The 23676-nt window shown below is 33.7% G+C and overlaps 1 protein-coding gene across 2 annotated transcripts in view; it reads left to right on the top strand.

Moving 5' to 3' along the window:
- The window catches only part of LOC120780307 (eukaryotic translation initiation factor 4B-like), a 55100-nt gene extending 31630 nt beyond the window's left edge, over window positions 1–23470 (top strand). For both annotated transcript variants that reach the window (XM_040112599.1, XM_040112598.1), the window contains exon 4: window positions 23284–23470. In XM_040112599.1, coding sequence (XP_039968533.1) covers window positions 23284–23455 — 172 coding nt within the window. In that variant the 3' untranslated portion in view covers window positions 23456–23470. The remainder of the gene's footprint in view (window positions 1–23283) is intronic.
- The last annotated feature ends 206 nt before the right edge of the window (window positions 23471–23676 follow it).

Genomic DNA, 23676 nt, shown 5'->3' with positions numbered 1-23676 from the left:
GAGATGACACACAAGGAAGAACGAATAATCCAAGTATTGACACAAGAAATCCAAGCTAAAGCAATCAGAACATTCGTCACTGGACTGAGAAGTGTAGCTATCAAGAATGCCATCTATGCACGAGCCTGCACAACATTAGCAGATGCCTACAGTATCGCCCGTACAATGCAACATGATTCACGCCATCAGAACCTCGAGTACATTCCACGATACAACCATCATGAGAATCATAATTTCAGCAATCATCATCAGAATAATTATTCTTATCAACAACAACCCCCAGTTGAACCAATGGATATCGATTCATCTACCATATTCCGTAGACCAACGAGACAAGGTTACAACAAGAATCAGCAACAACCACCACGAAATCCGCAGCCTCGACAGAATTATCAAAATCCATTTAAGAAGGTAGCAGGTGCATTGGGATACAAACGAGTACGAGATAATACAAGTCATGCTAATATATCGGGTGATTTTTTAAGAGCTTGATAACTTTTTAAAAAAAAAAACGCATAAAATTTGCAAAATCTCATCGGTTCTTTATTTGAAACGTTAGATTGGTTCATGACATTTACTTTTTGAAGATAATTTCATTTAAATGTTGACCGCGGCTGCGTCTTAGGTGGTCCATTCGGAAAGTCCAATTTTGGGCAACTTTTTCGAGCATTTCGGCCGGAATAGCCCGAATTTCTTCGGAAATGTTGTCTTCCAAAGCTGGAATAGTTGCTGGCTTATTTCTGTAGACTTTAGACTTGACGTAAGCCCCACAAAAAATAGTCTAAAGGCGTTAAATCGCATGATCTTGGTGGCCAACTTACGGGTCCATTTCTTGAGATGAATTGTTCTCCGAAGTTTTCCCTCAAAATGGCCATAGAATCGCGAGCTGTGTGGCATGTAGCGCCATCTTGTTGAAACCACATGAGTCAACATTTAAATGAAATTATCTTCAAAAAGTAAATGTCATGAACCAATCTAACGTTTCAAATAAAGAACCGATGAGATTTTGCAAATTTTATGCGTTTTTTTTTTAAAAAAAGTTATCAAGCTCTTAAAAAATCACCCGATACAACCGAAGAATCAACGGATCAACCAAATTACACACGATCAACAATCAAATACAGAATACGAACAGGAAGAATATTTTTTATTCTAAGGCATGGGTTGCCAACGCTTGTAAGGACCACAGAAGAAGGTAACTCAGTGTATATTTTAATTGATAGTGGTGCAGAAGAAAATTATGTTAATCCAAAATTCCCTCACGCAAAAAGGATAGAAGTAGAAGGTAAAAAACAAGCCGCTACTTTACACGGTAAATCATTAATTAAATATAAAAAGAAAGTGAATATAATAGGATTCAGTATGGAATTTTTAGAACTCGATAACTTACAAGATTTCGATTTCTTGATAGGAATTAAAGGTTTAAAGCAAATGAAAGCAATGATAGATACCGAAAGAAATGTATTAATTGTGAAAAAGAATAAATTAACAAGAATAAATTATATGATAGGAGAAGAAATGTATAAAAAAGAAATAACTGAATTAATGAAAAGAAATGACCCTACGTAACTACAGTAGAGGCAGAAATCAGAACAGAAACCAATAATCCTATTTGGGTCAGACAGTATCCATACCCCCAAGCGGATAGAGCATTTGTAGAAACTGAAATAAAAAAATTATTAGATAATGAAATAATACAGCCAAGCAAAAGCCCGTACAATTCACCCATATGGACAGTTTCTAAAAAAGGGAATGACGAGCAAGGCAACCCAAAAAGACGCATGGTTATTGACTTCCAGAAGTTAAATGCGCAAACAATCGCTGATAGATATCCCATTCCGGACATCACCATGATGCTCCAAAACCTAGGAGAAGCACAATACTTCACGACGCTAGATTTAGAATCAGGATTTCATCAAATTAAAATAAAAAAAGAAGACAAGGAAAAAACAGCATTTTCAATAAATAATGCCAAATATGAATTTCTACGATTACCATTTGGACTGAAAAACGCACCGTCGATCTTTCAAAGATGCGTTGACGACATCCTCAGACCATTCATAGGAGTATGCGCATACGTGTATATAGATGATGTCCTAATATATTCAGCTAACCCTGAACAACATATGAAAGATATCACCAATATAATACACACTTTACACGCTGCCAATATGAAAATCTCGGATGAAAAGTCAAAATTTTTTCAAAGACAGACAGAATTTTTAGGACATATAATTAAAAACGGTAGAATTACAGTAGATCCAGGAAAAATAGAAGCTATAGATAGGTACAAAACCCCTACAAATTTGAAAGACTTAAGATCTTTCTTGGGAATGACCTCATATTATAGAAAATTTATAAAAGGATTTGCATCCATAACGAAACCATTAACACTCTACCTACCAGGAGAGAATGGTAATATTTCAAAGAATAAAAGTAGCTCAGTACATGTAAAATTAGATGACGAAGCACTTAAAGCAGTTGAAACACTAAAAAATAAACTAAAAGAACAAATAGAATTATTCCAACCAGATTTTGGAAAAGGATTTGATTTGACTACAGACGCAAGCAATCATGCGATTGGAGCTGTATTGTCACAAGGCAAGAAACCTATAGCATTCATTTCACGTACATTAACGCGAACTGAACAGAATTACTCAACAAACGAAAAAGAAATGTTAGCAATCGTTTGGGCACTGAAGAAACTTAGGAATTATCTGTATGGCCTCACTAGTAATACTACTATTTACACCGATCATCAATCCCTAATTTTGGAAAAATTTTATAGAAGAATACGGAGCAAAAATTACATACAGTATCCGACAAAACTATGTATACCCCAGCACATTTTCAATTGTTCTTTGAATATTTTTTTCAAAAGTTCAACAATTCAAAATTTGTACATACGGTAAGTGCACACTGTAAGTTGACAAATAATAACGGTATGATATTTACCGTTAGCTTTTATTTTGCTTGCAGAATGTGCTCTTGTTGATGATCAGTTGAACTTTGCAGGCGACAAAATTATGTATACCGTGGCAATATTTGTGCGTAGTGCTTCTTTGCGTAAATAGTTTTTGCAAATATTTAGAAACAAACTCGACAAAGGTAAAATTTCATTATTTTATACTCGATAAAAGTGTTTGGGTAAATAATATAAAGATTTTATTTAGTGAAATGCCAAGATCTGCAGAAATAAGCGTTGACTTGCGAAAATTGATTGTTCATGATCATTTAGATGGAATGGGATACGGAAAAATTGCAAACAAATATTCTAAAAGCAAGGCCACAATCCAAAAAGTGATCAAAAATTACCAAAAAAATGGTGGGCTAGAGAGTGCTCCAAGATCAGGCCGCCCTAGAGTAACTACAGTGCGCGAAGAGACAAAAATAGTGAGAGAAGTGAAAAAAGATTCGACTGTATCAGCCCGATTTATTAGGCAGAGCCTTCAAATAGATGTTTCCGAGCGAACAATTCAACGAAGAATTCGAGAGGACGGGTATTCCAGCCACTACAAGATTAAAAAACCGTTTATCAGCAAGAAAAATTTAAAGGCACGATTGGAGTTTGCAAAAAAGTATTACAAACTGCCACCAAATTTTTGGAAAAAGGTAATTTGGAGTGATGAAAGCAAATTTGAATTTAAAAATACTAAAGGACGGCAAAAAGTTTGGCGAAAGAGCCACGAGAAGCTTTAGAGTAAATGCATTCAAAGCACCATAAAGTTTGGAGGCGGAAATGTATTGGTTTGGGGTTGTTTTAGCTACAGTGGTCTCTCAAATCTCGTAATGATCGAAGGTAAAATGACGGGAGAGTCTTATGTTCAAATGTTAAGTACCAATTTGGAGCCAGCTACGCAAAAAATGGGCATACAGGATAACTTCATATACCAGCAGGACAACGACCCCAAGCATACAAGTCGGGTTGCAAAAGAATACTTCGAACAAAAAGCGATAGAACTCCTACCATGGCCTGCCCAAAGCCCCGACTTAAACCCCATTGAGCACTTATGGCAATATTTGGATGACAAGCTTGACCGATCTTCTTGCCGTTCAAATAAAGGCGAGATTTTTAATAAATTGAAAGACTCCTGGGAAAATATACCCCAGTCACTCCTTCAAAACTTGGTTGACAGCATGCCTCGACGTCTATTGGCAGTAATTAATGCTAAGGGTGGCAACACTAAATATTGAAGTTCTAGTGTGAAGGTAACCTCAAAATTTATTCGGGTATACATACTTTTGTCGTTCCTAAGAATTTCTCTTTTTCAGATTACCGCGTATTTTGCAGTCACTAGCACTAAAATGCAGAAAATTAATTTAATTTTTTGTATGTAATATACTCATAAGCAAAAACAAAAACCATGCAAAAAAATAAACTTCACTTTTCAAAAGATATGATAATTTTCTTTTCAACTTTCATGGGGTATACATAGTTTTGTCGGATACTGTATATTAAAGGAGATTTAAATGTAGTAGCCGACGCACTCAGCCGTCAAGTAAACGTAACAACGAACGACTCAATACACTCGCAGGAATCATCCTCGTCAATCAGAATTAAAGATGTCAGCGCTCCACTGAACCAATTTAAAACAAAAATTGTGATAAAAAATGTGAACAAAATGCATTAGAAAGAGCAACAATTTTTGCAAACCACGAGAGATTTTATGTTAATCACATCACATCACAAGACTTGATAGATACACTAACGAAAATTATCAAACCCAATATCACGACCGCATTTCACACTACACTAGAAACCTGGTATGAAATTCATGATGTTATAAACTCTTCATTTAATATAGAGAAAAAGGTTTTTTGTCAAAATCTATTAAAGGACATTACGAGTGAAGAGGATAGAGAAAATATAATTAAACATACGCATGAAAGAGCACATAGAAACGCAAAAAATAATACATTAGAGATACTAGAAACTTGCTATTGGCCAAATATAAAAAATGATGTAATCCGACTAACTAGAAATTGTAGCATTTGTAAAGAGAACAAATACGAACGCCACCCGACAAAACAAGTTTATGCAAAAACACCCATACCTGAAGGTATAGGCACACAAATACAAATGGACATATTTGAAATCGATAAAACAATGTATCTCTCATGTATAGATAGATTCTCAAAATACGCATATATGAGAAAATTAAACGACAAAAGAGAATTCTACAAAATATTAGAGGAAGTACTCATACAAATATTCCCATTTTGTAATAAACTAATGACTGATAACGAGACTATATTTAATAGCATAGCAGCAAAAAGCTCTATTCCAACGGCTATATATTGAACATTCAATGACCGCAGCAAACCATTCAACATCGAACGCTCAAGTTGAACGGCTGCATTCAACCATTCTGAAAATTACTAGAATGCGCATTAAACAAAATAAATCAACTGCGACTGAAGAACTATTCAACGCAATCAAGGAATACAATAGGACAATACATTCCGTCACAAAAAGAAAACATATCGAATTATTTTTTGAAAGGAGCAAGACTGAAGTAATAAAAGAACTGATCGAAAATAAGCAGGAGTATATGCTATCATACCACAATAAAAAACGAACACAAAAGGAATATAAAACAGGACAAACAGTTTATGTGAAACAAAACCGACGAAATAAAACAAATCCACGCTATTTGAAGAAAACCGTACAAGAGAATCGTGAGGACACAATTTTAACAACGGAGGGGAAGATCGTACACAAGGACAACCTCAGAAACAATGATGATGATAACGCTAACATTAATCCTAGCAACATCCTTAGCTCAGGAAATAACCGACTTACAAGATCGCAAGTACGTGTTAACCGAGACTGACCCATTATTTTTGTATCAAGAACATGAGTACCTATTCCATATGACGAACTTAAGCAAAATACTTAAACCATACTACAAAATCGCCGAACATAAAGGAGAGATGCCTAGTGAAGACGCAACAGAAACAGCATTGTTCAACAGAATATAAATCCTCAGAAAACAACTACTGAATAATGGACGAGCCAGACGCTCAAGATCTCTTGATTTCTTAGGATCGATTTTGAAATTTATCACAGGAGTCCCAGACCACGTCGACCTGATTGAAATTAAAACAATACTCAACGACATAATTGAAAATAATAACAAACAAAGACAAATTAATTCCAACTTTGAAATAATGATGAAAACATTTAATATTAAGGCAATTAAACAAAAAGTTGTATTGCAGGAATTATACAAGGAGTTATTTGACTTAACTATGACAATTAATTTCGCGAACAACGGAAATTTTTATTCAGCAGCAATAAATACGGACGAGATTGAAAGGATATTAGGAAAGGGACAAACTAGTATACCGGTTATTGACATACTCGAATATGCAGACACGCATGTAGGTAGATTAGACGACACTTTCATTGTAATTTATAAATATCCAGTCATTGAAAAGAAATGCACAACATACAAAGTTACTCCATTATCCTATCGTCAAGGCATTTTGGATATGAATAAAATCGTAAGTAAATGTGGAGATAAAATAATATTAGCATCTAAATGTAAAAGTAATTTAAGTAAATATATTTGTAAACAAGAACCTAATGACAATTGTACAATACCAATGATCAAAGGTTACGAAGCCCATTGTAATGTTATCCAAGAAAATAACGCACCTATTATAGATTTAGGACATGGTAATGTCGTATTACAAGGAAAACATATTTTAAACGGAAAAGCAATTGAAGGATCGAATTTAATACAATTTAATGAAACAATTATTATTGACTCAGAAGTATTCCACAACCAGGAACAAGAAATTAAAGATTATATTATAGCTAATGGAAACGAAAGAATTCACATTCTTGAAATATTGAAATCAGAAAACGAATATCAATTTGACAACATTAAAAAATTAAACAAATTTTAATACCATTTGAAGAACACCCAATCAAGAATATGTTCATAACTATAGGAGTACTTGTATGTAGTCCTAGGATTAAGTATATTTGTAATATTCAAACTATATATAAATTATCAAACAACTGTATATCTAAGAAACTACAACGCTACCATAGAACGTGTAGGAATGACTCATCTACTCAAGACTCAAGTATAGATCAGGAGATCTATTCTTCACAAGAGAGGGGAGAGTTAATACTTTAACCTTTAACCACAACCTTATCTTTCAGTAAACATTAAAGAAAAATCATCAAAACAACTTTATCTTAGAACAATAGAAGCGCACTATCAGTACAACAAACAATAACAACCCAAATAGTTATTTACTAGTAAACAACTAGCATCTCAATAGTATGAGCAGCGATAAGCATAGCCTATATAAGCAACTGGAACAATAGCCTCGAGGTCACTTTATCATTATCGACTGCCGAGTAACAAGTTCTGTATACCACTTGTAAAGGTACAGTTTAAGTTTAATATATTCAATACTTAAGTACATATGTACAGTGGGGAGCAAAACCGTCAACATGTTTACTGAATGCGACTAAAGGTGCTTATAACTTTTTTTCTACTAGCAGTATCGGCAACATTTATACACCAAAATAAAGATAATAATTCAATTTATTAAAAATAGAAAACAGAACAGCTTTTATTTATTCTTGAACGAAAATATACGATAAATTCCATTTACAAGTCATTTTGACAGTTTTGCACTTATACACTTAGCCCTAAGTTCTTCACAGGGCTTAGTACTTTGTCCATAGACCTTTATTTTTATTACGCTTTTTATGCGTCTGGGCATACTTTCAACCAAGTTTTCAATAATTGAGTGGGGTATATTTCTCCACTTCGTCTGTACCCGACTCCACAGTTCGTCCATGTTGGAAGGCGGATTTCGATACTTAGCCAGCTGCTGCTTAACGTATGCCCACAAATTTTCTATCGGGTTAAGGTCGGGACTTTGTGCTGGCCATTTGAAAGTGTTAAAACATTGATTTTGGAGCCATTCTTGGACAATTTTCGCCGTATGTTTCGGGTCGCCATCTTGTTGAAAAATTATTTCCTCCGCTGGATAGGCACATTCGTCCACGAAGTCAGGCAACTGTGAATTTAGAATATGCAGATATATCTCCTTATTCATTATTCCACTTATTCTAAACAAAGGACCAATATGCCACCACGTGAAGCACCCCAAATCATCAAACTTCCGCCACCGAATTTGACAGTTTGCTTTACCTGTCCACGCTGAAGCTTTTCTTGCGGACGATGCCAAAAATATGCCTTACCATCAGATTGATACCTGTTAATTTTCGTCTCATCTGACCATATAACCTTTTCCAGTCCTCAATTGTCCAATCTTTCCGTTCTCGGCAAAAATGAAGTCTAGCTTTAACATTTCGTTCAGATAAAGCAGGTTTTTTTTGTTTAACCGCAGCAACCATACCAATTTTATTTAAAGAGCGTCGAACTGTCCATGAACTCGCTTGAAGTTCTAACTTAGAAGCAGCTTCTCGAGGAGTCCTACATTCATTTTTGCATAATAATCGCTCAACAGCACGGGCATCACCATCGGTAAGCTTTCGCGGGCGGCCTTCAGCGTTTACAACTTGGACAATATTTTGTCTTTTCTTCACATTTATTACCGTTTGTCGACTTATATTTAACTCTTCGGCAATTTTCCTAGCTGAATAGCTGTTTTTAATTAAAACAATAACTTTATCTTCGACGTCTCGCAGTAACTTTCGCATTTTTTTTTTGGTTCACAAAAAACCCCTGGAAAAATTTTTAGTAATCGCCACGACAGACAAAACGTTAGTAATATAAATTGTTAACTCCGTCTCTACTCAGAACTTCCATGGAATTACCGAACCCAGCCATTCCGGTAAATATAGCGGGACTTTCATGGCATACTTATACAGTGGTGCAAAACTGTCAAAATGACTTGTAAATCGAATTTATCGTACATTTTCGTTCAAGAATAAATAAAAGCTGTTCTGTTTTCTATTTTTAATAAATTGAATTATTATCTTTATTTTGGTGTATAAATGTTGTCGATACTGCTAGTAGAAAAAAATTATAAGGACCTTTAGTCGCATTCAGTAAACATGTTGACGGTTTTGCTCCCCACTGTATACTGTGAATTATTAAACGAATAAAGGATCAGTCAGTACCAATCTCATTGGCTGACTTATAATTATATTTATTTTATTCATAACGAGTAAATAAATTAACTCGCGCGAATATTTTCAGTTCCCATTTGTGGGGCTTAGCAGCGTTGTACTGCTTGAAGGATGATCTTCCTAAAATATGCAATTAACCTGACAACCGAAAGTGTTTATTTATTGCATTTGCATATCTCTGATCTGCTCATCAATGCTTTGGTGTTCCTCTTGGGTAGATTGTTCAATTTGTCTTTGGTAAACGATAATAGTGAACGAATTTTGTATAATTTGTCATAAATATGATCACTTTTAGATGGTGGCTTTGCTTCGACTTATCAGAAAAATGGATAAATTTCTTTATTTTCTCAAATTTATTTCTCGGCATCGAATCTGTTATCGCTGTTAATTTGAATTCTGGAACTACGCCCAAGTACAACAAAACTCCAAGAAATCGACGAATGTCATCAAGTTCAATGTCGGACTCCTAGAGGGAATACATATTGGTCTGTTCCACAATCAATTTGATTAAAGCATCATCAAAAAAAGTGTTGAAATATTGAATTGGCATATTTACTATGTTAATGTTTTCTTCTGACTCTTGACCAAGTAAAGTCTTGAAAGTCGATTGGTTTTTTTCTCCATTTCAATTGGCATACATCAACTTTTTCAATAATTAAGTTGCACCATATTTTCTGATTCTTCAGAAATTTCTCGGTTGGCAGTAATTTTTAGTATATGGGTTTTTCGATAGAAAGGTCTACCGGGAGCAAAAATTAAAATAGTGATAAACAATTAATTTTTTCTGATATTATATAAAAAAATATATATATTTTTATAATATAATATGATTTGCAGCTTATCTCAAGGGTTTTTGTTAGAAAAATGACCTAAAAGTTGAAATAGCGTAGAAAGTAGCATTTGTGTACCTTTAATGCCTTTTTATTTTTGTATTTTTTGATAATACGTAAATTCTTATTATGTTAGCACTGGTCTTATTAAATCTTGCCAGGAACAACAATGAATACAAAAAAATCAACGACACCAAACGCAGCTCGATAACGGTAAATTTTTATTTTGCTTTCATTGATATTGTTTTGTCGCGTTCTTGTCCGTAAATCATTATTTTTTATCAGTAGTTTGCGATCGATCGTAACACGTGGCTGCAAATTTATATTTAAATCAATTTTAGTGACCTAAATTTAAAAAAAAAGTTTCAGTATCTTATATTCTACAAAATATTTTAATTGGTTTTTGAAGTGTGTCGCGTTCGCTACCGTAAGTATAACTTTTTTGAAAAATATTTTTTTTTGCTTTTTTTTAGCATGAATATTTATTTATATAGATAGGTAAAACATGTGGCTTAGCAAGAAAAGAAATATTAAAACCCGAAAACTGCATTCGATCTCCTGTGACGATCATTTGAAATTAAAAGTAGCTCAAACCGCATATTCATTGAAAAAAAATATTTCATAAAAAAAATATTTCTCATTTATTTTTACTTATTTTCTTATATGAATTTTTATTTTTGTTTTCAATTTCATTTTTTGAATTGAAATTATTATAGTAATCGTCATTAGAATCATGGAAGGCAAATATGTCGCTATTTATAATGCTAAATTAGATTTAAGCCTGTAAAAAAAACAAGGATGAAAATATATCAACAAGAAATGTATCAAAAGAAGCCCTTTTTAGTCCTTTTTAGTTTAAATTAATCATTCTAAAATATATTATTGCGTTTCGCAGAATCTTGCATTTTTCTATATGTAGTCGAAAGCAAGTTCTATTTTTTGTCGCGTTCTTGATCAGATGTTTATTGCTAATGAATTGGAAACAAATTATCGAAAGCTTCTACATTTTGTACTATGCATAGTGATAATGAAAAGCTTTCGAATAATAACAACACATTTTTTTTGTTAATTTTTTTACTTTTGCTTTATGCACTTCAAAGACGTACGACTGTCGCGTTCTCGACCATGGAAATACCCATATCGATTTATAATTATTCCCAATTTTCAAAAAGCTCTTTTAAATTCGTCTCCTAACGCTCTTCGTCGTCTTCATCACACTGTTCGTCAGAAGGTTTGTCCCAGTCCATCTTCAAAATCAGCTGTATGTCCTCATTACACAGCTCTTTTCGTGCATTCCTCATTTTAATATTTGTAAGACCTAAACGCCCAAAGTTGCTTATATCCGTAAGCAACTTGCACAAGCAAAAAAATCTAGCGGTACAATAGAAAACTAATTTCAATTCTTTCACTTGAATTTTTGCTTTCACTATTTGTTCATAAAACTGTAAATATTTTTTTCAAATTTATCTTTTTAAGTATTTTAATTATTTTTTTATAATATGCTTCAAAACTTTCGCACGACCGACACACTCAACTTCGCTTCGAATAATGAGTCATAACATGATTGATCATGACGCATCCGTTATGTTATTTTTATTTTGGTATTCCCCGAATTCAAATTGATCAATAAAATGTGTATTTTCAAGATGGTTTTGTGTATTTGACTTTTTAAAAAATGTCAAACATAGAAGTTGCTTATAAGCAACTTTGGGGCTGAAAGGGTTAAGTATCAATTTTGCAGTGAATCACATTCATACTTTCATAACAATAGATCTCCTTCTCGGCTATTACCTCTTTAATATTTAATTCTTTTTTTCTTTTTTAAGGACAGTTAAAAGTAGTCAAATCATCACTTAATTTTAGTTTTTAGGAACAGGTATTGAGGGTTCACACGCTGTGCAACACTTCAGATATGTTTCACTTGTCAGCTGAGTAGTATAATGGTCTGAATTGTGGCAACCCCTTGAAAGGAGGTTCCTTAACCCTCATCGAGACCCTCAGGTCTGGCCAGGCATATTTTGTTTTTAAATGTTATTTAAATATATTTAGAGTGTAGCAAACGACTTGCGCTTCCAGGTAGCTTCCTAGAATTTTATTGCCTATAGAATTCAGAAAAAAAATTCAAGGATATCGTATCGAAAAGGACGAAAAAAGGATATTATAATATTACACCTTAGTACACCAATGGTGCTTGGCTAGACTCCATATATTTTGTATGAAAATATTTGAACTTTGGTATGTTTCTATCACTTCGCACGGTTGATTTATCTGTTTTTATGTTCGTTACATGTCCAAATTGGTTTGTATGTTTATCTAGGTCAAATACTTTAGCCGTTATAGCGTTTTAAAGGTTAAAAAAAATGTAATTTTTTTTAAATGTTACATTTTTTGTGAACGCTATTGCCACGCCCCTGGTAGGGATAGAGGGGAGGTTAAGGGCTTTCCTGAAACTAAAATTAAGTGATGATTTGACTACTTTTAACTGTCCTTAAAAAAGAAAAAAAGAATTAAATATTAAAGAGGTAATGGCCGAGAAGGAGATCTATTGTTATGAAAGTATGAATGTGATTCACTGCAAAATTGATACTTAACCCTTTCAGCCCCAAAGTTGCTTATAAGCAACTTCTATGTTTGACATTCTTTAAAAAGTCAAATACACAAAACCATCTTGAAAATACACATTTTATTGATCAATTTGAATTCGGGGAATACCAAAATAAAAATAACATAACGGATGCGTCATGATCAATCATGTTATGACTCATTATTCGAAGCGAAGTTGAGTGTGTCGGTCGTGCGAAAGTTTTGAAGCATATTATAAAAAAATAATTAAAATACTTAAAAAGATAAATTTGAAAAAAATATTTACACAGTTTTATGAACAAATAGTGAAAGAAAAAAATTCAAGTGAAAGAATTGAAATTAGTTTTCTATTGTACCGCTAGATTTTTTTGCTTGTGCAAGTTGCTTACGGATATAAGCAACTTTGGGCGTTTAGGTCTTACAAATATTAAAATGAGGAATGCACGAAAAGAGCTGTGTAATGAGGACATACAGCTGATTTTGGAGATGGACTGGGACAAACCTTCTGACGAACAGTGTAATGAAGACGACGAAGAGCGTTAGGAGACGAATTTAAAAGAGCTTTTAGAAAATTGGGAATAATTATATCTAAATCGATATGGGTATTTCCATGGTCGAGAACGCGACAGTCGTACGTCTTTGAAGTGCATATTTTTTGTATGAAAATATTAGAACTTTGGTATGTTTCTATCACTTCGCACGGTTGATTTATCTGTTTTTATGTTCGTTACATGTCCAAATTGGTTTGTATGTTTATCTAGGTCAAATACTTTAGCCGCTAGAGCGTTTTAAAGGTTAAGAAAAATGTAATTTTTCTCAAAATGTAACATTTTTTGTGAAGGCTATTGCCACGCCCCTGGTAGGGATAGAGGGGAGGTTGAGGTCTTTCCTGATAGCCCCAGGGGTGAACTAACTCGCAAAATGGTTTTGATCCCCCCCGGCCTCATACCCCCCAACTGTAGTGAAACAAAAGGGAGGACATGGTGAAAATCCATTTTCGCCTATTGCCACGCCCCCGTTGGGGCCTTGGGGACGAATTATACATTTCCTGAAAGCTCTTTAAATTACCTAACCGGTGCAGTTTATTTGACCCTTCTAGGTCAAAGCCGCTAGAGCGTTTTAAAAGGTTAAGAAAAAATGTAATTTTTCTCAAAATGTTACATTTTTTGTGAACGCTATTGCCACGCAATAGATATATTGTTACATTATTTTATTATCCAAAGAGTACCTTAAGGGGTCAGTAGGGTAATTTTTTTTCAACATTTTTTTTTTTTTTTTTTGCATTTTCTGTTCCCCTACACGCTTAGGATTAATGTATAAACCCACTTTACCATTGGGAGGTTTCGTAATAATACCGCTCGACGTTCGGAGTGCACACCTCAAGCTTAAAACGCGTTTTTTTCAAAACACACTTCTGGCGGACATGATTCCGATCGAACTACTCAACCGATTTTCTTATTTTTTTTTATTAGCTTCACTTGTATATATGTTTGTTTGTAACTTTTTTAAGTGGTACTGAAACCTAGAATATTTTAGCGACACTGTAGGAAGGAGATAGTAACTTTGAGCAGCCCACCAAAAAATGCGCTTAAAAGTATGCAACATCTACATATATAAAACTAGTTTTGGTGACATTTGAATAGCATATGTATGTATATCCTTAAAGAAAGTATACTTTATATAGATATGTAATATAAAATAATGCAAAACATGTGACTTTTAGGTAATAAAAAAATTAATACTTATAATAGAATTTTTGTAGTAAAAAAAATGCAGATACTAGTTTTCAAAACGCCTCCGAAAAGCAACTGCAATACAAAACTCCTTTTTTTAAACTTCACCGAATCTAATGGCGGAGAATACGATTTAAGTTATATTCGTTTATATTTCACAATATTGGTAAATCTCATTAAAGAAAAAATAGATTCTTTCAATATAAAATAAGAATTCGAAAAAAATTTGAAATACACAAAGAAATATTCTACCTACCTAATATTTGAACCTCTCTACCTGAAAAAATGAGACAACCCACCTACCTAGGTTACCTACTTTCCTGGTCGACCACTTGAATTATAAGTGCTAGTCAAGAACAATAGAAATGAATTAAGCCAAGTTTGTACCGTTACTTTTTTGGTTCCCGCAGGACATTATAAATATCAGGAATATATTAGGTATCCAATCAAACGAAAAATAACAGACTTGGTCGCAAATAATATAACAATAATCAATTAAAGGTTAAGAGTAGATATTAAATGTTGTCTAATATCGATTTACTTAACCAATACTACATGTCATAGTTCATATTTTAACAAATTTTGGGTATCTCACATCAAACTAAAAAATTAAAAATAAATATAGTTTAAAAAAACTAAAAAACACGCTTTTAAAGCATATCAAACTAAAAAGTAATCGGTGCAGTAGTTTTGAAGTTATGAAAACGTGAGTTGTGGGAAAAACGCTTTAAAGTTTTACAGACGCTCACAACCAAATCGGAGGGTGGAGACTTACAAGTGTATATCTCCGTCAAATTTGCTTTAATTGCTCTCAAATTTTCACAGAGTAATCTTAAGATATTGTACATTAATATAAAATATAAAAAAAATGCAAAAAAAAAACAAAAATACCTTACTCTCCCCTTAAGTCCTGTCAAAGTCCTGTCAAACACAGTGAACAACTTCCTATTCCAAAAGTACCAGAATCTTGTAGTCTCTATGAAGAACTAGAATCGATTAGCTCTTCAAGTGATGTTACAGAAACCGCAGAGGAAATGACAACCGATCCTTTATTTGATTTACCAGGATGTCCAATGATGCCGCATCTAATTTCACAGGGCGAACTTAATGACTTAGTTCGAGATCTAAACCTTTCAAAATCGCAGTCCGAACTTTTAGCATCCAGACTAAAAGGTTAGAACCTTCTCCAAATTGATGTAAATATTACTTTTTACAGAAAAAGTCAGAAAGAGCCCACAAAATGCTTTCTTCAAGAAGAAGATTTAGTATACTGTTCAGAAGCTAATCTTTTGTTTAACGTACTAGGACAGAAATATGATTCAAGTAATTGGCGTCTATTCATTGATTCCTCTAAACTTAGTTTAAAGGCGGTATTGGTTCATAACGGTAACAAATATCAATCTGTGCCTTTAGCTCATGCGCTTCATATAAAGGAATCATATGAGAATATGAGAGTTCTTGGAATGCAACTAGGATATACGAAATATTGTTGCTTCCTTTGCAAATGGGACAGTCGTGCGAGAGAGAGTTATTATGTACGGAGGCAGTGGTAAGTACGTCAAGCACGCACTCTCGGACAAAAAACCGTTACCAGTGGACCTCTAGTTGATCCCAAGAAGGTATTACTACCACCTTTGCATATTAAATTGGGTTTAATGAAGCATTTTGTTAAGGCAATGGACAGAAATGGTTGAAGGTTCTTTTATCTGAAACAAAAATTTCCAAGATTCAGTGAAGCAAAAATTAAGGATAGCATATTTGTGGGTCCTCAAATAAGAGAACTAATGAAAGATAAAACATTTGAGAAAATGCTCAATGAAAATGAAATACGACCCTCGAGTGCCTGGAGTGCCTTGGAGTGCGTTGTTTAAAATGTTTTTTGGAAATGTGAAAGCTGACAATTACAAAGATTAATATCAAGAAAGTTTACGTAAACCAATGACTATTTGTATAAATCAATAGTAATTACAATAGTTTTAACGCTTTTTGACCCACATATTGTTGCTATTACTATTGTCCCTAGACGTCGACGCATGCTCCCCACTCGATTTCTAGTATTATTTCCGGATATTTTGACCCACTAAGTCGATGATCCAGTTTTTGGCCTTATTTTGAAGAAATTCGATGTTTTCGAATATGATTTTCCAAATAGTTCCAGATATTTTGAATAGGATTAATGTCTAGTGATTGCTGGACCTATGGAGTTATTTTTAATTCCATAACAACCCTGCACGTACAAGATAAGTTGTGTGATTTGGGTCGTTATCCTGTGGTAAATAGAAATGGCTGCTATTAACAGCCGATTTAAGCACACTTAAAATTTAAATTATTTTGTTAAAATGTTCAGAAACATTTGTATTCTTTTTGTATCAATTAACACTTTTATCTCCCTTTAGTATAATAACTTCACTTCACATTTTTATTAAGCACAGCAAGTTCTGATCTTCATCGCACCCCTTCATTGCACTAATGGCATACACACAACATTGGATTGAGTTGGGCTAGAAATTGCCCTTGTCACTACATACAACACAACTTTTAATACAATTTTGAGGGCAACTTCATTTTGAATATTCACTTCGTTGCTTAAACATGAGTTCGGAAGTTGTTGCTTTACTTATTATATATGTATGTATCACGCGCTCTCTTCGACAGCCGAAATAAAATGGCAAAATCACGATCCAACTAACACAACCAACTTGACAAAATATCAAAAAAATTTGATTTTCATCCAATCAGTTTTTACAACTCATACAACTGCCCCATATACATACGTAACAATCAGTTGTACAATTCGATGAAATTGGTACAATAATTGGTGCGTGTATGCCTTCCATAAAAGTAGCTAACGGTTCCTGCCTCTCTTCGCTCTGTTCGCAGAATACGATCAGACCTCACTCAGTAACAGTTTCTATATTCCTGCTACTATGCTTATTTATAATCTATAGTACCGTGATATACATACGTCGCCAATGCGTCGCCTACTTCAAACGACGCTGTGGCACATACAGTTGCCTACAAAATATTAGCATTCCGACATACGCATGTACACTGACACACAAAACACTACCGCTCCGACATATATTTCATTTTGGCTCACGCATACCCTACAAATACAAATACATATACATATGTATATCAGGCACAAATTAAACTATCGAAATGTAACCTTGAACAAATAGTGCCTTCAAGGTATACGGTCTCACGCGTAAATTATTTAGTTCGATTGACCATAACTTTTCAATAGTGTCCCCAACTCTTAAAAACTTTTCTCCCAACAACACCTAAAATCACTACAATACAAAAGAAAGTCATTAGATAAGTATTAATAATAAACAAAAACTAAACACGTCCAAAAATAATTCACTTAAGGCGTTAGGGGTAGAATTTTCAAAAAATTATTATTGTTTTTGCGTTTTCATTAAGTGTAATATTCTCTGAAAATTTCACGTTTATCCGATAATTAGTTTTTGAGTTATTCGACAAATAACAAAGATAGCTCGGGCACTTCAAAGCGCTAGTGTGAAACCTTAAACCTTTTTCCTCAAAACTATGTTTTTTGTACTGGTGACAACTGTAACTCGAAAACCGCTCAGTAGATTTTAATGAAATTTATACAGCTTTTAGAATACATAATAAACTCGGGCCTGATCGAAGGATCTCTTTTTTTTCAAAAATTAACAAAATGGCGGCTTCAGGAAATTTTTGTCTAAATTTTTGGGAAAAAATCAACCAATTAAATGTCTTAAAAAATCGATTTTTTTGCAAAATTTATCTATTTAAAAAATTATTTTTTTTTTGTCCTATTGTAAGTATATTTTTTTTGGAACTGGGTCGGGTCAACACAACTATAACTTTGGAAATTAAATATTTTTTTTTTTTAATTTTCGTGACTTCAAGTCAACACATATTACTACTTTTGTAAAGTAACACGATTTAATAGCAAAAAAAATACTGAAAATTCTCAGTTTTTCGTGCCTCTGACTACCCTTGACCCCTTAAACTAAAAATACTGCCATTTTTTCGCGTCAAAAAAAAAATAAACAGTGGCAACAACCCTTGTTTGTTTTTAATACTTATTTCGGGGAAGCGCCAAATATCTTTTGTAAACCGTTACTATCCCAGAGAGTGAGTGGAGTAAAACATATTTTTTTATATCATTATTGTTCTTTTTTGAGGTTACGTCGTTAAAATATCAAAATTTGTAATGTAAGCGAACAACCACTGAAACGGTTAAAAAATCATATTAGATTTGCATAAAAAAGGTAAATCTTTGCGCGAACTCAAAGAAATAGTTGGAAGACACTATTGCACAATAAAAAAAATTATTGATAAACAAGGTAAACATCAGACTTGAAAATTTGCCACGACCGGGCCGACCAAAGCGCCTTATTGACACTGAAGCGCGATCAATAGTACGGGAAGTAAAAACAAAACCAGCTTCAAACGCTGTTCTAATATCAAAAGATATGGCGGAGACATCGGGTAAACCAGTAACCAATGACCTATACATCAAAGGCGAATCAACAGATGAACTTGGAATTTGCAAAAAAATATACAAATCAGGCTGCAAACTTCTGGGAAAACATTTTTTATACGGACGAAAGTAAATTCGAAATATTCGAGCCGAAAAAACCTCCTAAAATTTGGCGATCCAAAAAAAAAACCTTTTATGTAAAGCACGGTGGGGTCTCGGTTATTGTCTGGGGTCTATGGCAGCAGCTGGTGTTGGGAATTTGGTTTTTAATGAGTCCACGATTAACAAATTGGATTATTTCAACATTTTAAAAAGTAACGTTGCTCAAAGCATTGAAAAATTAGGCCTATCAGTAAACTGAATCTTTCAACAGGACAGCGATCCTAAACACAAGTCCAAATTTGTTACTGAGTAGCCGTTATATCAAACACCAAACTCTGGATAACCCTCCTCAGACCACAGACATTAATCCTATCAAGCATCTGTGGGAGCACCTTGACCGAAAAATCAAGCAGAAGAACATTTCACGTAAGGGCGACCTAAATAAGGCTTTGATTGAAGAATGGAGCCAAATCTCCCCAGAATTTACAAAATTTTTTTTGCAGAATACATGCCTAGAAGAATAAGTGATGTCCAGAAGTCCAAAGGAAAGTAAACAAAATACTAGAATGAATATTAATTTAGTTTACGTACATAGATTTTAACTTTACAGAACTCTGTTTACTTTTTTTTTTGACGTGAAAAAACGAGAGTACTTTTTAAATTAAGTGAATTATTTTTGGCTGTGTTTGGTTTTTGATTATTATTAATACTAAGTTAAACTTTTATAATTTAGGCCTTGAATTCTATTATAAAACTTTTATTATTGTTTTAAAGATTGCGTTGTACTAGTAAACATTTTAATATTGATAGAATTGCTGTTTACTTATTTTTGACGCTCACAGTACGTAATATTTGTTGGCTTATGGCTTAATATCCAGTGAACCAAGGATCCAATGATTTTAATAGTTTCGATCAAAGTTTTTTTATAAACATCCACATGTTTATATATATCGGTCAATATGTGGGTAATATTAAAAAAATTCAAAGATTATTTTTGACTATTTCCTTATACATCTAATATTTAATTATTCAACAATATTTATTTTGTTGCCTTCAAAGGAATCCCCACCAGATGTAATACACCAACGATTTTTCCACTTTTCATAAGCACTTTTTGGAATGGCTTTCAGCGAATTTTGTTTCTTCGATCGACTGAAAAAGTTCCATTCCGATGATTGTTGACTTGTTTGCATAAGTTCTGCAGTTATAATGCTCTCCATGAATCGGATTTCGCACGATCAATCATGTTCAAAGTAACCTGTTTATGGTACTCTTTTTCGAAAAAAAATCAGGCTTAGCAGGAAGAGTCGACCAAGAACGCGTTTCATACCCAAAATATCCACAAAAATTTTTCGAACGTACTCGCGAGAGATGTCGAGCTCTCTTGTTATCGCTCTAACACTTGCCTGACGATTTTCAAGCACCATATTCTTCACTCTTTTAATATTTTCATTTTTGCACTCTGTAATCCCTGCCCCTATGCTTTTTTATAGTAACAGCGGAGTTGTGCTTGACGGAACTGAACTGTTTTTTATCTCTTTTTTTATTTCAACACTAATTACTAATTTTTTTGACGATTTGGTTGCCGTTGTTTAGCTTGTCTTTTTTGCCGTTGACCTCAACACATTTTGTTGCCCTGCTTATGTTATTTCAGCTCTCCGTGAGCTGAATACATATTTTTTATTTCCTGCAACTTTTGCTGCACGGGTCCGTGACGAATTTCGAACAGATCTGTTTTGACCTTCGTGGCATTTTTTTTTAAATAAAAAGTATCCTATCTAACACATTATATACAGTGTGCGGCGAAACTAAGACACAGTATTTACTTTGTCGGTATTTAAATGAATAGAACCATAGAGTATGCATTAAATGATGCTAAAGTGGTAAAAAATGGCTTTCAATATTTGATTGCCTATTCTTTATTTTTCAATACAGTTGCAAACCAGCCGGCTTGGACTCAATTAACTTATTTAATGTGTCGTCTGAAATGCTTTCCATTCTTCCTTTATTTGCATGAATAAAACGTCCTTATATTTGCGGGACACTTTAAAACCTTAATCTTGTTATCAACAAACTACTGTTTTAAATAAATAGCATAGTGTTTGAGGCCATTGTCGTTAATTCATTTTGAAGGCATTTCTTCTTAAGCATGCGGCAACATAATATTCTGAAGAATATTTTCATAGTTTTGCATTCAGTTGCTGCAGAGTATTATAGTTTTTTCACCTAACGGTTGTACGTATCGCCTAAAACTAATCGAGATAGATATAAATGATATACACTGGTGGTCACATATTTAAGGACACTCCGTTTTCTTTTATCCAATCCAAAACCGCAATGTTTTCGGACGAAAGCCAAGCAGTGTGCTTGGGGTCGTTATCCTGCATAAAAATGTATGGTTCAGGCATGTGTTCTTCTGCAAATATTGTCCTCTACAATATATCTTTATGTAAATATTGGTCCATTCCTCGTTTGGCGGGCGTCGAACAAAATGTTTCCCATCTGAACCAAACAAATTAAACTTGAATTCATCGCTCCACAGTAATTGTTTCCAAAAATCTAAGGGTTTTCCGATATGCTCCTTTGCAAATTTAATACGACTCTTTAAGTTTTTGTTTGACGCGTGCGGGTTTTTTCTTGCGATACAACCCTGTAGCCCATTTTGAAGAAGACGACGTCTGATGGTTCGTGTTGATACATCGTTGGTGAGTTGATCCTTTATCGTGTCGAGAATTTTGAAAATTCTCCTTACTCTATAATTTACACGATCGTCCTTTGAAGTAGTTTTTCTGGGTCGTTTTTTTCTTATTTTATTCCCTGTACTTCCGTAATGGATCAAAGCATTGTGAGCCATTGATTTTGAGCACAAAAGCTCCATCGCTATGGCTCTAATGAACATTTTATTCTTCCCGTACTTGTAAATAATCATTTTCCTCAGTTCTGGAGTACAACTCTTTTTTCGACCCATGACTAACAGTTTTATTATTTGAATTCCAATATTTAATTAATATACAAATGATTTACACAACTTACCGCAAGTTTTTGTGTTAAAATAATAAAAATTCAATAAAAGAAATTGGTGTCCTTAATTATGTGACCAAGCACCAGCACACTCAAAATACAATAAATTCATCAAACCGCCGGATTATAGTAAAAGTGTCTAAATTTGTCACTCAAACACATGCTACATTTTTGTACAGAGTTATAATATACCGTTGCAATTTACAGTGGGTCTCTAGGCGAAAATTTAGTGGTAAAAACATTCAACTGAAACGCGTGCTTTATTCAACATTATTTTGTCCCAAATTATGTGGCCACCAGTGTATATATAAATTATATACATATATATAAATGATCATGATGACGAAAAATGTTTAAATCCGGTTGACTGTCTGTCTGTCCGTTCGTCCGTGCAAGCTGTAACTTGAGTAAAAACTGAAATATCTTAATGAAACTTGGTATGTGGGTCTTTAGTACAAAAAAATTTAGAGTTCGTAGATGGGAATAATCGGATCACTATCACGCCCACAAAGCGCGATTAACCGAAAAAATTTAAAGTGCCATAACTAAGCACTAAATTAAGATTTAAAGCAATTTGGTACAGCAAGGGGCACCGGTGGGCGAAAATTTTTCAAAAGGTGGGAGTTGCCCCACCCTCTAATAGGTTTAAAAAGCAAGAGTATAATATGTTCGGTTGCAACCGAACTTGGCTCTTCCTTACTTGTTATACATGAATTTATCCATTATATCATTGATATGATAAAATGGCTCATTTAAATGACCTGAAAAACAACCCCACACTTTTTGGTCGTCAGTCACTTTGTGCGGAACAAACCGTGCACACACCTTTCGTAAGCCCAAATGTTCGGTGAAAATGCAATAAATGGAGGTTTTGGAGATGTTCAATTCCATTTCCATGAATTTCAATCATGATTTCGGCTGATTTTTGATGAATTCACACACAGTTTCGATGGAATTTTCGGTGATCACAGATTTTGATTGGCCCACATGTTGATCGTCATTTATGTCCTCACGACCACTTTGTACCACTCGCGCACTCTGCTACGGGATACGCAGTCATCGCCATAAACTTGTTTCATCAATTGAATTTCGGTAAAAGTTTTACCAATTTTAAAACAATTTAATGTTGGCTCTTTGTTCGAAGCTCATTTTCGCACCGATAACACAAACATACTGACACTTAAAACGCAATAACTTCACTTCTAATCGATGAAATGTCATGAATTCTCATTGGACTATCAATGAAGATAGCAGATAACGCACCAGTCGACATATAGATGGCGCCACCAGGGGGCGCTAGATTCAAAGGATTTCCTCACGTTCCATATTATTAATATTCAAAAAATAAAAAAATTGGTATTTAACTAATTTGTATTAAGTTTCTTATTTATATGTATTTATATTTTTCAGCGATAAAACCAGCTATATACAGCGGGATGGAAAGCACAAAGAGGAAAATAAAATTAAGAGAATAACGAAAAACGAGCGCACATTTCCAAAATGCCAGGATAATATTAATCTACCGGTAGGTAATATTATAGCATACGTATATGAAATCATAAGAGAATTTACTCAAGTTTAATTTTGTGACGTTGGCTGCTATCGTAAACTCAATATGCAAAGTATTTTTAAAACATATGTTCATGCCTTGCAATGCATTTATTAGGCGTTTGAGAAAGCTAAAATGGAAAGAAAAATTAATTATAAATATTATTAATTATATATATTAATTATAAAGGATGATCAATTTCGAGGTTTCCTACTTAAAAAAAATCACAGAATATTCAAATTTAATGAGGAATG

Source organism: Bactrocera tryoni, unplaced genomic scaffold (genome assembly GCF_016617805.1).
Source record: "Bactrocera tryoni isolate S06 unplaced genomic scaffold, CSIRO_BtryS06_freeze2 scaffold_25, whole genome shotgun sequence".
Taxonomy (NCBI): domain Eukaryota; kingdom Metazoa; phylum Arthropoda; class Insecta; order Diptera; family Tephritidae; genus Bactrocera; species Bactrocera tryoni.
This window is presented reverse-complemented; position numbering and strand designations above follow the sequence as displayed.